A 17,930-nucleotide genomic window follows, 5' to 3' on the forward strand; every position below is an offset into this window, starting at 1 on the left:
CTCTCTCTCTCTCTCTCTCTCTCTCTCATATAGGTGTACTTATGCACATACACACAAATGCTTATTTTATGTGTGTGTGTGTGTGTGTGTGTGTGTATGTGTGAAATTATATAACAGTCTTGGATCACATTAAATTACATATAATCTCAAAGTTCTCTTTTTACGTTAATATCTACAATTCCAAGACTTAATTGGGTATCTTAAAACAACATTTTGAAAACTTTTAAATAAAAAAACATCTATAGGTATTTTCCTCATGAGAAGCTCAGAAGTCTTAATAAAATTCCTGGGAAGATAATCTTTAATTTGCTGATCCCATATTGGAGGAGGGTAATGTGATAAATCTGAATGAGCAAGGGATGGACTGCCTGGTAGATGGCCAGCTCAGTCATCTGCCCTCTTGGGAGAAAAAAAAGGCATGCGAGATCTCAGTCTCCTTGGCCATAAAAGGAGGAGGTTGGATTATGTGATCCTGAAAAACCTATTTCTCTATAACTAGATAGATGATGTCTAAGACTTCTTCTAGATGTAAAATGTAATGCATCTATCCTCTCTGCCATGAAAAAAACAGGAATTTTTGTGAAGTCTAGAACTCCTTACTCTTCACCATTTACTAATATTTCTTTGGGTCCTCTCTCTGGAAGGTGCTGCTAACATTTTAATAGTTCAAATAATATAATACTCAAGGGGATAAATTGTCAAACCTTATAATCAGAACCTTTGGTTTCATATGTATACATGAGTGTGGATATATATATATTTAAATCTCTTTCTTAGTCATAGAAATTGAACATAAAGAAAACTTCAGCTAATTTTAAAATTTCAACTTAAGAATTCACCTCCAGCCAGAACACTTAAATCAGATTTAATGAGCAGTAAAACTAATTTTAGTTTCACATCTTTCTTGCTCACCTCTGAATGGAAGAACAACCAAATGAGCAAATAGAAGTTAGAAAATGAAACAAAGGAACTAAAACAATCAATTTCTCTACAATAGCTGAAAATGTGAAGGTTAAAAATAAAATTGCTAAATGAAAATCAGCATCACAGCTGAGAAAATTTATACCATCAAAGGGAACTGAAATTCTGGAAAGATAAGAACCTTTTCCTGGCTGGTGATGTCAAAGCCGGTTTGTTCCATGATCACATGATCTAGAGCTGCAAGGGGCCCAAGAGACAAAGAACTCGGTCTGTCTTATGCTTCAGAAGAGGAAATTGAAGCCCCCAGAGTTGATGTCACAAAGGACCCCCAAAGTAATAAATGAGAAGCGGAGTCAGGGTTGATCTCCATCTTCCCCAGATCTTTCTCTCTCCACTAACCCCCCCCCCCCCAACAGGAGGTGGAGGAGACCAGGACTTGCCCCCCCCCTTCAACCTTAGCTGTTGTCTGAGGCACCACATCTTTTTTTTGGAGGGGGGCACCACATTTCAAGAGAGACCCTTGCAGTCTTCTCACCAGAGGTCATACAGTACCTTTAGCATTAATCCATCAACTCGAATATCAACGTGTTCATCAGACTTTGAATTGTCATTCAACTTGTACATGGCCATGAACTGATTGAGACTTTGTTTTAAATCCAACACAAACTGATTTAACCAGAGAAGACTTCTCTCATCCAGAGTAAACTGTAGTGCATTCAGTTGTACATAAAGGTTGGGACTTGGAACTGGGCAGGAGAAAAATAAACATGAATGTGAAATCTATAGCTACACAGCATGAATAATCTTCACTGAAAGAGAAAATACAAGCACTGGGCTGGGTGGCACAGTGAACAGAGCTCTTCTTTTTAGGAAGCCTTGAGTTCAAATCCAGCCCCAGTCACTTGATCCTGGTCTATCTGCTCCATCAGCTTCCTCATCTGTAACAATGCAAACTGTAAGCACTGCATAAATGTTAGCCATTTCTATTAACAATAGCCAAGGAGACCAACCCTAGAGGCATCTCTGGAAGCTGCTCTCATCTGTCCCCTGGAGAGCCACAACTCTGGCTTCCCCTGTGGCAGACTCACATTTGAGGAGGCTGGTCCTTTCCTTGCAGCTCCAAGTCACAGATGCCTACGGCATCAAGAAGTGAAATGACTTGTCCATGGTCACACAGCCACTACTGATGAGACCGAGGTGCGACTGTCTCTCCTTCCTTGGAAGAATACTCTATAAGTGAATCTTACCCACCCACTCCAAATGACGGAGCCAAGAATGGACATGAGAAAGAATTCCTAAGCCATGCATCCATGTCAAGAGTGACTCCTCACATTTCTCAAGCAATGTTTCTGTGCCCATTTCAAATGACTGAATTATGAACCATGTGGTCATTTCTATCATGCCAAGCCCTTCCCTCTGCTTAAAGTCAGAAGATTGTTCCTTCTCAGTTATACCTGATGATGAGTGAATATGAGCTTTTGAAAAAAACACTCCTGCCAAGGAACCCTTGGAAGTCAACCTGGTGCACTGTCCACAAGACTTTGAGGATCCAGCTTTGAACTCCACATGGTTGGCATTAGTGATTCTCACTAGAGTTAAAGAACTCCAGAACTGGTAGCATGCAAGAAAAATGATTCCCTGTACCAGATGTCCTAACATGGTGATGCCCTGAGATGATGAGGTAAAGAATGGAGCTTTTTGACTAATGACAAAGGGATAGAAAACCTAAACAATAGAAAATCAACACAATGTGACCCCTGTTCTGAGCAAATAAAAATATGCATCAAAAAAAGATGATGGAATGTAAAGGACTACATTCAGTCAAAATGAGGAATTGGCTTTGGGAGCAAAAAGTGTTCATCTTCAAGAAAATTCTAATTTTCTGACAGTTTTGAGACATTTCTGAATACTGTTTCTCAATGAAAATGGCTTAATGAATGTCTTAAATAACAACACTTGGTTTCCCTTAATTGTTAACATGACCAGTTAGGTTGGTACCTAAACTGAAAAGAAAGCTTCAATTTAGCACAAGATATTTTTAAGCAAACTTGAAGGTTTGTCAACTGACATTCTTCTAGTTCCAGTCCCAGATTGCATTGGTAACCTTGTGCCTGATTTACTGCAAGCCCTTAGCTGGCCTCCCTACTCTTTACTCTCAATCTCTTCCCACCTTAATTCATTGGACACATCTGCTAATTATTTTTTTTTTTTTTTAGGTTTTTGCTAGGCAATGGAGCTAAGTGGCTTGCCCAAGGCCACACAGCTAGGTAATTATTAAGTGTCTGAGGCTGGATTTGAACTCAGGTCCTTCTGACTCCAGGGCTGGTGCTCTATCCGCTGCACCACCTAGCTGCCCCAGCTAATTAACTTTTAATTCAGATTAATCTTCCATAAGATCAGCTTCCCTCATTTCATTCTTCTCTGATGCCAGTTTCTCCCCCCACCCCCAACATTTCCATAGTGCACCTTGCACGTGATCTCATCTGACTCTCCCAATTATCTTCTAAGGTAGAGAGAACTGAGATAAAATCATTCTTTACAAATGAGGAAACAAAAACTCAGAGAGATCAGTCACAAGGCCAGTAAGGGACAGAAAGATCCCTGCATTCCATGTCTGTGCCTGTGGCAGCCTTAATTTTGCCAGCCTCTTCAAACTCCTTGCTAATGAATTAAGTTAGTCTCTTCAACAGCCCATGAATACATCACACTCTTTCCCACCTCCATCTCCATGTCCTCTCCTCCCATTCTAGACACCCCATTCCCTTTTTTAAGGTCCAGTTCAAAGACCTTCGTTTCAGCAAAAACTCTTGACTACTTTAGCCCTCAGGGAAACCTTTTATGAGTTTAATATACCACAAAATTTAGCATTTAATCATATACTGTTGTTTTGTACACAGCTTGTTTTATGAGACTTGAGTTTTATTTTCAGATAGGAAATTATTCTCCAAAGTCCCTCAGTAGACCCTACCACTCCCTCAAATTATCATCCAAGATCACTCTTCCCTGACTCCACCCAACTCCCAGAAAAAGCTGTCAATACTGATTGCCTCTTATTTTATTCCCTCTCATACATTTTTTAACCATTTGAGATGTAGTCAAAGATCTCATTTCTCATCTGAACTTGCCCTCTCCAAATTAACTTAAAGGTTAACATTAATGAATGTCAACCTAGACAGAGATCATTTATACGCCTATCTCCAGCATCCATTTCCTGTAGGATGGATCCCTTCTTCTGAGCACTCTTTGCTTCTTGCTTTGACAACTTCAACACCATCTTCACTGGCCTCCCTTTTTGGGTTTCTACTCCAATCTACTGTACATACCATTAGTTGTGCCATCTTCTTGAGATCCTATTAGGACTTCAATACTATCTTAGAGATTTCAAAAGCTCTTTCATTGTCCAATTTATGACTGTAAATGAACATTGACATTCAAGGCCCTCTCTAATCTGACACCAACTTATCTTTCCAGCTTAAACTAACACTAGGTCCTTTCTATGACTTCTGCATTGCTGCCCTAGAAGATCATCACCATTCACTAAATCTGTCTTGCTCCTTCTCTCTTTGCATTGCTCATGACAGCTCTCATGCTTGGAATAATTTTCTCCATTTCCAACTGTTTAAGCATCTTTTAAGGTTCAGCTCAAGTACTGTTCTATCCTAAAGCCCTTCCAAACCTCACCCAATACTACACTCAAAACCTTTCCATCTACTAATTACACTAATTCCTATTATTGTAAAGGTGCTCCTTTCATTATCACTTATTACACTGTAACCTCCTTGAAGGTACCACCAGGGTTTTCTTTAACTTTATATTACATCAACAAACCCATGACAAATCTATAGATTATTACTATGTCTGTACACTGATTAATGTTCTCTAAACTTTGTCTTATCTGCATGACCAGTGTCCATTCTTTGTAATTAAAAACGACATCTAAAAAATAAAACTTCACAAGGAAGAAATGCTATTTTAAGGAGTCTTTCCTGAAAAAATCCTGAAAATAAAAGTCTGGATAGGTCCTCTTCAAAGTGCACAAAAAAACAGAAGTCATACTGAAAAATGGTTCATTTTTACACCAATGAAAGTGAATGTAAAAATCACACACACAGGTAGTCTGAAGACCATTTGGATAAGTATAAACACTAAACCGTGACAGTGGTAAAAGGCTACTTTGTACACTGCTCTCTTATTCATCTTTCTTGGTGTCCTTTTGCTGATTTCATTTTTCTGTTTCTCTTCATCCCATCAAAGTGGTCATCTCTCAAAACTATACCCTCAATCCTCTTTTTTTTTCCTCTTTCTATACTTTTCTTTGACCATCTCATTGACGCATGGCTTTTCTTCTCATTTTTTTATGCACAATTTTTCTCTCTCTTTCCCTACCTCTCCATCTCTCTCTCTCCCCCATCCCTCTCCTCTCATATCTCTTCCCCATCTCACTCCTTATCCATCTCTTTCTTCCCCAACTCTCTCCTTTTCTCTCTCCTCTCCTCTCTTCTCTTTCTCCTCTCTCCCTGGCCTTATTCTTTCCCTCTCTTTCTTCCTGCATCCCATATTGAACCTCTCAGATTACTCTCATTTTTCCTAGTTATTCAATCATCATCTAATCTTTCTAAAAAGTTATGAAAAATACTTCATTCCAGCCTCCTAAAGGTTTCTTACCATCAACAAGATCAGAATCGCATTTTTCTTCTTTGTATTGTAGCCTCACTGCCTACACAGGGAATAATATGTACTTAATACATATTTATTGAAGTGATCGAGGAAATTTAACAGAAAAAAATGGTATTTAGTTCATTAGAATCAGTACACACAAAGTTCAGGACTTTTTAAACAGAAAGTGGGGTAAATGAAAAAGGATGTGAATTCCTTGTATATGCATTTTATAGACTTAGTGGAAAGAGAGCCAAGAACAATCTGGGAGACAAGAGTTCTAGTTCCAGCTCTTTAAATATCAGCCTTTATCATCATAATCCCTGTTTCTATTTTCAAATTTGTTAAATGGAGATTAAGAGATCGTTTTTCTACCAACTTCTAAAGGTCATAGTGAGATCAAAGGAAATGTCTATGAAAGCTCCTGGACAAAATTGTACAGTATACAAAAGTAATATAATTAAGGCAATGAGGGTAGATTGCAAAAAGTTTGAACCAGGAGGAAAGAAGGCAAGGATTTTAACTATCAAGAGCTGGGAATGAACAGTTGTCTAAAGTAAAGTAAATTCCTGTATTATTTCAATTTGTTTAGGCTCACCTCCTCTTAGAATATTTTTCAATAGTTGTTACTCAGGTACATACAACTTTTTAATTACCACATTTAGGGTTTTCTTGGCAAAGATACTGAAATGGTTCACCACTCTCTTTCCCAGCTCATTTTACAAATGAGGAAACATAAGGCAAACAGAATTAAGTGACTTACCCAGGGTCACATAGCTAATAAATGACTGAGGCAAGATTTGAACTCAGAAAAATGAGTCTTCCTGACTCCAGGTCCAGCACTCTCTCCAGTGTGCCACCTAGATGCCCTCTCCTAGTATATAAAATTATTCTAAATAGATCTGTATAGGAAAAATTCATTAATAAACTAAAATAAACAGCAGCATATACTATCATTTTTGTTCAAAATAAATAAGATTTACAGAACACTTTAAGGCTGCCAAAGTGCTCTGTGTAGGTCATCCCATTTGACCCTCACCATCATTATCCCCACTTTTTTTTTTTGATGAAGACACTGAGGCTTGGAGAGGCTACAAAGTTGGCAGACAGGAGGTGATCTCAGCTATTTCTGACTCAAGTCAACTGCTCTATCCATTACACCAAACTAGCCTAAGTATATCTGAGTACCCCACCTATACATCTGAGTAAACTAAGTGCAATGATTTATGAAAACTAAGTCAACATCCATCTTTAAGTCATTAATAAGATATTGACAGATGCATGGCATCATTGATAAGAATGTTCCTTCTCCACTTTTTATTACTGCCTTCCTATCTAGTATGATTGTTATCCAGAAATCTTTCATAGATGAGAACATAAAAATGGTTTTCCATTTTAACGCTAGAGTGGATGGGGAGTTGGGGGGAGGAAATGTCCCCAATAAACATTAGCAAGTCTTATAAAAGCATCATTTCTGGAATTTTTAGCTTGAAAGAGACATAATGCAATGATTGAGCAGCTCAACTTTGAATGTTAAAACTGTCTACATGGAATAAGCTTGACTTTTAAAAAAATCATCTTATTATCTGCTCTTAAAATGCACTATTTCAAACGTGTTGCTGTAATAAAAAAAAATCTGCCCGCCAAAATTCTGTTATTTAGTTAAGAGAGTAAAACTAAAAATTAATTATCTGTTATATTCTACATTCATCCTGAATTATTAATTTTTATTAGCTAAAATCAAGTTGGATTTTACAAAAGAGAAATTAAAGCTTTCAATTTATTCTGAAAATACACTTTCATACTTCAAATTGTTTTTCATCAGATAATCTTCAGAAGCTTAATAACTATGAGCCAAATAAATCAAGAAATAAAAGAAAATATGTCTTACTGGGAAAATCCTTGCCATCTGGATAGTAGTATTCTGTGAATTCTATATAAACAGCTGACATTTCTTGTGGAAGATAGAGGGATTTTTTATTGCAGGAAATCATAGTTTTGGGGGAAGATCGATACTGGTCAGCTGTAGATACCTGCAAAAGAATCCAGACTGCTTAAATAGTATTATTTTTAAAAATCAGGAATAAAATACCTTCCATGTGGAATCTATAAACTCAAAAAATTTGTAACAACACAGTGCTTGATTAAAAAAAATCACCTTAGAGACAACTTTCAAAAGATCTATTTATGATTTTAAAGAGATTTATTTCTCTCAAAACCCAAGTGGTAAGTGTCAAAAGGAATCATGATTTAACTTTAAACTTTAAGCTTTTAGAAAAACATTTCAGATAATCTGGAAATGACAAGGTAACACAGACTATTCACCATATCATCTGACAAATGCAACTACTGAAAATTAAATACCATAAATTCTAAAAGAGTAAGATATAAAAATCACAATTAAGCAATAGGTATGTAAAAAAAGACAAATCTTCATCTAAAGTCTACTATACAAACTTTCCTTTTCTAATTTATCTAAAAGAGAAAAATACAAAACGGCTCTTAATCTTTTGAAATCCCCCTTTCTATTCCTGCAATGACCACAGAGGAATAACAGGGAAAAAAAAAGAGGGGCTAAAAATAATCATATTATGTTTAGGCCATCTATAAAGTTTAATTTAGTCATTAATATTCCTAACATTCCTAAGCTAACCACGAACAAGAAGATAGGCTACTGGAGGAATGGAATTTTATTAGTCTTGACCTTTTTGTGATGAACAAAACCAGAAGAAAGACAAAAGTTGAAATTAAATAGCTCATAGTTTCTCTAGAAGAGGCAAAAGAATCAATGGAGTTGGCTTTGGTGAGTGCATAAAAGAAACAAGAAAGATCATTTCATGGGGCATTTGGTCATTCTATATGAACGACAAAAAGGAAAGGAGAAGCCATTTCAAGGCAAATATGAAAAAATGTTGGAAGGGAGTCAAGAAGTAGCAGACTTCTAATTATACAAAGCAACAAAAAATCAAAATTGCAAAAGTCATTCAGTGGAACAAATTAGGTATACAGCATATGGCAGCCACAGAATGCAGCATCAAAATGTTAAACTTAAAGACCTGAAGGGGGGGGGGGGTGAAAACTAATTATACAACAAAAATTCACCAGAACAACTAGAAAGCAGGCTGACAGAAATAAGGTTTAGACCAACATATCCCACTATTATCTATTAAGATGTGATCAAAATCAATACATAGATATAAAAGATCATATCATAAACAAATTAAAAGAGCAAAGAAGGAAATAATTTCAGCAACTATGGACAGAAAAAGAGTTCATCATCTAAGATTCAGAGAAGATCACATTAGATGAAAATGGAAAAGTTTTCAGGAACAAAATCAATGCCGATGAAATTAAGAATGAATCGAAGGGGGCAGCAGGGGGGAGGGGACCTTTGAAGCAAATTTCTGCCACAGAGCTCTAACTAAAGATTCAAAATGATTCAAATAAACTAATTTAAATATATAAGAACAAAAGTCATCTTCCCACTTAAAAATGGTCAAATGATATGAAAAAGCATTTATTAAAGGAAGAAATATAAGTTATCAATCACCATATAAAAATGTTCCAAATCAATGGGGACTGGAGAATGGAAATTAAAACAACTCTGAGGTTCTACTATATACCTCTCAGGATATCAAAAATTATTTAAAAAAAAGAAGATGGAAGCTACTGAAGGATCTGAGTGAAGACCAAGTTACATTAACATTCTGGATGGGTGGTCCCAACAGAAAACTGTGAAGTGATCCAGACATCCAGAAAGCAATTTAGAACTGTGCCTCAAAAGTCACTAAAGTATGTGTCTCCATTGAGTCAAAAAAATTAAGAAAAAGATCCACATAGACACAAAATATTCACAGTAACCCTTTATCTTATAGCAAAAGAATAGAAACAAGAGATGATCCTCCATTAGGGATTGGCTATACAAATTGCGACACAAGGATGTAATGAGATATTCTACTATAAGAGAACCCTAGGAAATTTGCATGAATTGAAAATGGGTGAAATGAAGCAAAAACCAGGAAATACTTTATACAAATAAAGCAATTTCAAGAAATATAATCCTAAAAACTCAAGGACTCAATGAAAAAATCAACCACAATCTCAAAGATTGTGATATAAAAGTAGCTTGGCACAAAATGGATGGAAAAAATTATCCTCAGTCTAAAGTCAATTCAGCCAGATCAGGTAGAGCTAGACAAAACACTTCATTTTAAATAACTTGTTTGACTTCTCAGCACTGCTAGTAAGAATCACCAAAATATTTCACAAGTTACATTGTAAGGACAAAGAAACTTACTTGGTATATATTGAAATCTGCAAGTCTAACCACCACAGAACTGGACATTAGTTTAGCCTTTGATTGTTGAGATGATATAGAAGGAGTTCTAGAAATTCCTTTGGGCACTGATTCTTTCCCTATAAGAAACAAAACATTTTAAAAGTGGATTGAGATTTTACACACATTAAAGTTTAATTTTTTTATGTGCCTTAGTCTCTAGTCTGAGATTTTTAAAAGTAGAGAGAACAGAGAAAAGGCCAACATGGGACAATGTAGTAATGAAGCTCTGAAATGTTGGAAGAAACACACCTGTTTGGACATGCTGAGGGGGAGCCTGTGTTGGGGATTTGGGAGGAGAATCGACATTATGATCCTTCACAGCCTGTTTAAGCATTTCAACATTGAGGTTGAACTCATCCAACAATTCTTTGGCCCATCCATTTTTGGTCTTGGTGGCATCACTATAATACATCCAGTGACTACAACTGTCTCCTGCAAATACCAACAGACAAATTTAATATCTTCTCCTTTATTCAAGTTTTTACATAAGCAAGATTCTACCGAAGATAGAAAGGCACCATGGGAGTGTATCAGGAAATGGTCTCAAAGTTTCCAAGTTCCAATTGTGACATATTCTGGCTGGGTGATCCTGGGTAGGTCAGTGCTCTGAGCAAATCTCTGGACAAAGTACCTAAGGAGATTCCTAATCCCAGCAGCCCCTGGACTGAGGAAACCTCAGGTCCAGGCCCCGATCTGAGTCACAAGGATGCTTTAGCTTCTTGATTAATCTACTACCTTTTAACTGACACAAAGTGAAATAACTAGAAGTAGAACATGGCCAATAACAACAAAATGAAAAGTACAATAACAGCAAGTCAAATGGAATTGATGGCTGTGACAAAGCTGGGCTCCAAATGAGAATCAAAGAGGATGGAGCCCCTTCCTTTCTTGGGAGGCCTGGAACTCCAAGGACAAGGGATAGGGTGACTTGGCTTGATGACCTCTTCTTCTCTTTTTATTCTTGGTCATAAGAAGTAGTTCTTTAGGATGGGGAGGAGCAGATGTATAATAGAGACAGTGAGGTGAAACAGTAACTAGAGCACCAGGCCAGGAGTCAGGAAGGTCTGAGTTCAAATCCAGTCTCAGACACTTACCAACTATTTGATCCTGGGCAAATCACTTGATTGCTCTTGGCTTCAGTTTACTCATGTGTAAAATGGGGATAATTACAGTTCCTACTTCCCAAGGTGGTTGTGAGAATCAAATGAGATCAGATTTGTAAAGCACATAGCACAGCGCAAGTTGTCTAGTAAGCAGGATATCGTTGTTACCTATCATCATCATCATTATATTTGAAAATACAGGTGATTGAAAAGTACAAGATACTTTTTTAAAAAATCTACTCTCTTTCAAATTCACCCATTTTGGTTTCTAAGAGATCTAAAAATGGATGAGGTCTGACTCCATCTAGTCCTGCCAGGCTCTCCTTTGGACTGAGACAACAGGTAATGATTACCAAGAAGGTAAGACCATCATAGGCCAGAGTCTCAGTTCTCTAATTAAGGAGGGGGCATCCTCACACAATGTGCCACATCAGCCTAGCCAAAGAGGATTAGCCAAAGTGGATTCCAACTCAGTAGATCACTTGATCTGAGTCCTCTGGGGAAATGGTAAATGAGACAAAGGTTCCAAGTAGATTATTTATTCGATAAGAGAAATATAAGAAATATAATATTATAAATATTAATAAATTTATATATAATATATTGTATGATGTATGATAATGATATATAATAAATATAATAATAAATATGATGTTATAATTATAAGAATTATATTTATATAAATATAAATATAATGAATATATTATGAATTATAAATATAATAAAAACTCCTAAGACAAAAGAGCTTTGGAAATGACAAGGGGAGAGCATGTGTTAGGAATTTTAATTTTATTTGTTCAAGGAAATAGGGTTAAGTGACTTGTCCAAGGTCATACAGCAAGTCAATTATTAAGTGTCTGAGGCCATATTTGAACTCAGGTCCTCCTGACTCCAGGTCCAGTGCTCTATCCACTGTGCCACATAGTTGCTCTAAAAACATTCTTTAGAATCTTTAAAATCAGAATTGACCTTGCAAAATGAGTGAAAAAAAATTAAAAATTGTCATTTTTACCCTATTACAATATTAACAATTTTCAAAGAGCTCTGACTTTCTCACATGACATCAAATATTTCAACAATATGTTAAAAACAGGAGAAGCTAGGTGGCACAGTGGACAAAACACAAGCCCTGGAGTCAGGAGGACCTGAGTTCAAATCTGGCCTCAGACACTTAATAACTGCCTCGAGCAAGTCACTCAACCCCATTGTTTTAAATAAAATTGAAAACAAAATTAAAAAAAATGTTAAAAACAAACTTGCTAAATTTATACAATCCAGAAATATAAATAACCTAGCTTTCATAAAGAACACCTCTTAGAAAGAAAAACTATATATGAATTTTTAAAATCCTACTACCAAAAAAGTTACCCTACAATGTAGAGACCCAAATAAAATCAATTTCACCTAATTGGGCCTCTGATGTTCTTAAACGTTTCTATCTTATGTGATTTGTGTAAAGGTTACCAAAAGTTACCTCTTACCCAGGACCTACTAATTCAATTTGATTTACTTTTAAATTAGCATTACCTTAGGTGGATGGAAGTTTTTAATTACAGAAGGGAAACCATTTCTAATTTGCATAGACTCCAGCTTCAATATCCTATAGGTGTCTTCTAAAAGTTAACAATTGTTTGTCTAGAAGTACTGATGGAAGGAAAAAAGGTATCAAAAAAATGAGGCAAAAAAAAGCATCATTTTGAGAAAAAATTCCAATGAGAATCATAGTGCAGGAGTTTTCTGAAAAATTAATTCTTCAATGAACTATCCTCATCTCCCTTTATAGGAGAAAATTTTGCATAATTTTAAGTAAAGAGAATTTCATACTGTATAAAGCATATTAAATATAATCTAACTCAGCACCATCTCATCTAGGGTATTTGTTTTACATACCTGCTTTGTGATAAGGATAATAATCTACAGTTAGGTGACTAAAAGAGAGTTGCATGGCTCCTCCAGTGATCCGTCTGCCAGACTCTGCAAAAGAAGAAACAAGTACAAATCGAACTTAATTTGACATTATTTAGAAAATATCATGTCTAGGCATTTTATAATGACTTGCTGTCATTCAGTCATTTTTTTAGTCATGTCCAACTTTTCATGTCCCCGTTTAGGGATTTCTTAGCAAAGATACTGGAATTGTTTGCCATTTCCTTCTCCAGGTCACTTTACAGATGAATAAACTGCGGCAAAGAGGCCAAAGTGAACTGTCTAGCATCACATAGCTGAAAAGAGTCTGAGGCTGGATTTGAATTTGGGAAGGTAAGACTTGTTGACTCAAGGTCCAACATTCTATCCACTATGCCACCTAGCTGCTACAATATATGACTAAACAAACTTTAGGCTAAACAAAACAAATTATAGGCTAAAAATTCAAAATTGTAAACTTAAGTCTATTGTAAAAAAATACAGCATAATTATAATTATGGGAACAACACTGGCAACACTGGCCATAAAGGTATGTAGAAAAGAGCATCACCATTATCCAAAGCTAATTGGCCCAAAGGGGATCCCATCACCTTCAACACCATGTTCTTACCAACTGGTTGGCTGGCCTAGATGGTCTATTTTATGTAGACAGTGGTAGTGATCAGAATTCTTTTATCCAGCAGGCAGGCCACTGGAGCACACCATTGGCACAGGAATGGTTTTTCTCACCTTCAATTGACACAAGTCTGACTGCTAAGGAGCTGCCCAGGATCCCTGAAGCTTAGTGTCATTAATAGTGTAGACTATTCTCAGAAGTTACCCGACAAATACTGGACTACATGAGTAAATTAAAACCATGGAGGTTCTAGAACCCAAATAGGAGGTAGGAATTTGTTCAAACATCTGTGAATAATCCATGTGGACATCCTTAGGAATATATCATGAACTGAATTTCTTTACAAAGACAAGTCCAAAGTAGCATAAAAGACAGATGGAGGGATCAAACCTTGTACTGCCTTAGCCCTCCAAAGGTAATCAACCTAATCAGAGGCTCATTCGTCAATCTTTTACCAACATTCAAAGGCAGGTCTAGTAAAACATAACAAAACCATGCACATCATCATTCTCACCATAGTTTTAAAATGGAGTATAAGAGCCAATCTAGCTCTGTAATCAATTAGAGAAATATCTAAAATGGACTCAAATGTGTTGACTTTATTACCTTTTTCTTTAGCATGAATGTCATCACATATGTGCAGATCTAGATGAGAAATTACTAAATGATGGGAGGTTTCTTTAACATCAAATTCTTTGAAGAGTTTTGCAATGGTGTCATTGAGGTCAGGCACAGCTGATGTCTGAGGTGTCTTCACTTGCTGAGAACTTGGAACTGGAGTAGAACTCTGAAAAAAATTAAAACCCATCACTATGACTGTTGACCTTCCACAGTGAAAGTGCAGGGCCATAGGAACAAGGGTTGCCCAAGGCAAGAAAGGAGAAGGCATTACTACTGTCACCAGAAAAGGGAAAACCAACAATGGTAAGATCACAGATCAATTGAAGACTCAAAATATAGCTCCAAGTTAGGATTTAAAACTTCATTTAATAGGAAACATATATCTGCAGTACTCAAATTACTGAAAATACTTAGACTTAAAAAAAAAACCTCCAAAAACAATAAACTCAGACTGCCCAAAATTGTTGTTCAAACATGGTCAAAGTAACTTTTGCCAGTGAATAAAATCCTTGGGGCAATGAGGATGTCACTCAGATTAGGAGAAGCTTTTTATCTTCCTACAAGAGAGCTATTATCTTTCTGAATTCTGTCATCTGCAGCATCTAGCTGGATGCCTAGAAAGGTCCTTTATCAAATAGCAGGAAGGACAAGAGAGTACTGATAGGAATAAATGTCCCTCTGTTGGTTTCAAAATATTCATTATTTATTTATTTATTTGTTTTTTTAGGTTTTTGCAAGGCAAATGGGGTTAAGTGGCTTGTCCAAAGTCACACAGCTAGGTAATTATTAAGTGTCTGAGACTGGATTTGAACTCAGGTACTCCTGACTCCAGGGACAAAGCTCTATCCACTGCACCACCTAGCTTCCCCAAAAATATTCCTTTAATATGCTAACCAGTGGTAGGACCTCAGGATGAATACAGAATAGTATATTTTAATTCATTTCAAACATAGATACTTTGATATGTGGTAAGCCATACAAAATGCTGGGTGATGAGGATATGAAGACAGAAAAAGCTTTGCTCTCAAAGTGTTTAAATTCTACTTCAATAATTACTTAAGAAAAAACCAAAACAAAGGCCAAATGTTCCCTCTCTTTAAAAGACAAAGCCAAAAAATAGTAACCACAAAGAAAGCTGGTGCATACTGTTTTGGGACAACCCGGGGTTCCTATGAACTTCTTCTCTTCTAGTGTCCAAGCTAATTTTCTTGGGCTGAGTCTTCATTACATGCTATGATCACAAAAATTCAATCACTTATGGCTAAGCCTTTGTTGATTGACTGTCCCAATTGAGTTTAAGCCTATCATAAGATAGCAATATTTGACACACAGTGGATCTGTTCAATATGCCTAAGATTAAACTCCAGAAGACAATAAAAGTGTCTTCAAATTGTTCTGCATTTCTTTCATTTGTGTCCATTAATAGGTCATGCATGAAATAATCCCCCAAAAAATGTTTTTTTCTAAATTGATCAAAATACTTTTTTTCCTTAACCAGACCTAAAAACGTCTGTTACTTGTCAATTAACCACATTACTTTTTTTTTTCTTTTTAAACTGTTCCCACAAAAGCAACTAATTTGTTAACAGAATAGCATACCTGGGTAGGCTCTGAAGCCATGCTCTTCCTCTGTTCTGTCGATTTTTCTATAGCTTCACTAAGGGACTTTGCATACTGTACCATTGCCTTCAACTGGGAATCCGTTAAAACCCACAACAAGTCATCCAATATTAACACCAACTTTGTTGCTATGACATTGCAGTCCTTCAACTGTTAAACAAAAGCAATTTATAGAATCAAATCTTGATGGAAAAATTTTTGGTTTGAACTTGAAATCTTTTAATGGCATTTAGTATAGATGTTCTCTCCACTAAAAAAAAAAACAAAAACTATAGCCCTGCTTCCTTTGACACCCTAGGCATTTCCAATCTAGAATAAAAACTGAAAAAAAAAAAAGAGGAAAATTCCAACTTCTAATATAGTTCCCAAAAATGATTACATTATTTTCAAAGCAAAAGATACAGATGGCATTAAACATACAGATAGCATTCAGGCTATAAAAATGTTTGCGTATCATTCAGTCTTTATAATCATGTGTGACTCTTCATGACTCCATTTGGTGTTAACTTGACAGAGATACTGGAATGGTTTGGCATTTCCTTCTCCAGCTCATTTTATAGATGAGGAAACTAAGGCAAACAGGGTTAAGTGACTTGTCCAGGGTCACATAAGTGTTGCAGACAGGTCCTCTTGACTCCAGGCCCAGCACTCTATCCACCAATGTTAGCATACTATGAGCAATATGGTTATATTATGTTAGCATCTTATCTAGATATACTTGAACACATCAAGGGCTCAAAATTTCCTTTCAAAAATTTTAGTACTTCCTCCAGCTACACAGAGGACAGCAGAGAATTTTCATGAAATCCAATGTCTGAAAAAAAAATGTTTCTGTGGCAAACATTGAGGTGATAAGTCTCTCCCAAATTAGCATAGACTGGTCCTGATATGAAATGTATGACTGGTCCAATATTCAAGGCATCGCCACATGATCAGAAAAGTTAGTGTTCATATTTTGTTAAGAATTTAAGAATCCAGTTACTTCCATGCAATGACAAACCAAACAAAAAATCTATTGGATAATTTAGTATACTCTATTAATATATTTCTACTGCCTCTTATAAAATCAAAATTCAAAATTCCATCTAAACTTTGAGAGTGGAAAACTACGTACAAAAGCTACTGACAAAGATGGTAGCACTGCACAAGTGGAGAATATTGTATTTCAATTTTATCACTCAATTATGGATGAGTTAAATGAGAATCATGTCACTCCATCGTTAACAAATCATATCCTAAATCATAATGAGCTGTAAACATGACATTTTTCCCAAAGCAGGGCCCCTTCTACAAAATCAGATGCTTTCCCAGTACCCAACAACTCTAGTCTCCTCTCTAACTACCCTTAATGATGCCAAACCACTTGTATAATGGCCACACCATTTACTGAAATCTGATGGAAATTTAGATCCTAGTGTAATACTGAATGAACACATTTCTCCATCAAATCAGTTTAAAATATATCTATTATGTTCTGGCAGTACTCCACCAGATCATAAGGGACCCATTCTTCTGGCTTTGGACACTATGATTTAACTTCTACAAACCAATTTCTACTCAGAAGTTTTATTTTTAAACTTATTACTATTTTCATAACTAACAACGAGGAAAGAATATAAAAATATAACCTTATAACCTTACAGACTTACTCTTCTTTTAAGTGTGACTCTAATTTTTGATTGGTTTGTTATCAGTCGAACGGGAGCACTCATGATTTCAAGATGAGAACTTTGGATGGCATCTGCTTCTATTCGGATCATCTGCCAATTAATTTCTTTAAATGTCAAAATCTAAAAAACAAACACAGTCTTTAAATGTTTATAGAAATGGAATACAGAACACATTATTAAAGTGAAGAAAAAATTATTGTACAAAAACATTTAGAAAAACTTTTCCTATTTGTTTTCATAATACAGGTTTCTCAATTTTATGTACAATTTTTTTGATATTATTAATTTTCCTTTCTATTAATTATATGAATTCTTTTTGTCACAAGTTCAGTAAGATTCCTTCATAATCACATAACCTGGACAGTAGTTTAAATTTTAAGTAAACTAATCAGTTTGTAGAAAGTAGGTACAAACTGCAGCCAATTAAGATGAGTAAAATAAATTTAATCAACATATTC

General features: G+C 35.8%; 1 protein-coding gene across 2 annotated transcripts in view; it reads right to left on the reverse strand.

Annotated features, from left to right (window-relative positions):
* BLTP3B (bridge-like lipid transfer protein family member 3B) overlaps positions 1 to 17,930 on the reverse strand; it is a 91,496-nt gene that overhangs the window by 27,927 nt on the left and 45,639 nt on the right. For both annotated transcript variants that reach the window (XM_074226656.1, XM_074226657.1), the window contains exons 6-13: positions 17,452 to 17,592; positions 15,782 to 15,952; positions 14,168 to 14,348; positions 12,910 to 12,993; positions 10,166 to 10,348; positions 9,875 to 9,993; positions 7,469 to 7,610; positions 1,474 to 1,667 (exon numbers count right to left, since the gene is read on the reverse strand). In XM_074226656.1, the coding sequence (XP_074082757.1) occupies positions 1,474 to 1,667; positions 7,469 to 7,610; positions 9,875 to 9,993; positions 10,166 to 10,348; positions 12,910 to 12,993; positions 14,168 to 14,348; positions 15,782 to 15,952; positions 17,452 to 17,592 (1,215 nt within the window). The remainder of the gene's footprint in view (positions 1 to 1,473; positions 1,668 to 7,468; positions 7,611 to 9,874; positions 9,994 to 10,165; positions 10,349 to 12,909; positions 12,994 to 14,167; positions 14,349 to 15,781; positions 15,953 to 17,451; positions 17,593 to 17,930) is intronic.

Source organism: Macrotis lagotis, chromosome 2, assembly GCF_037893015.1.
Source record: "Macrotis lagotis isolate mMagLag1 chromosome 2, bilby.v1.9.chrom.fasta, whole genome shotgun sequence".
In the NCBI taxonomy this organism is placed as follows: domain Eukaryota; kingdom Metazoa; phylum Chordata; class Mammalia; order Peramelemorphia; family Peramelidae; genus Macrotis; species Macrotis lagotis.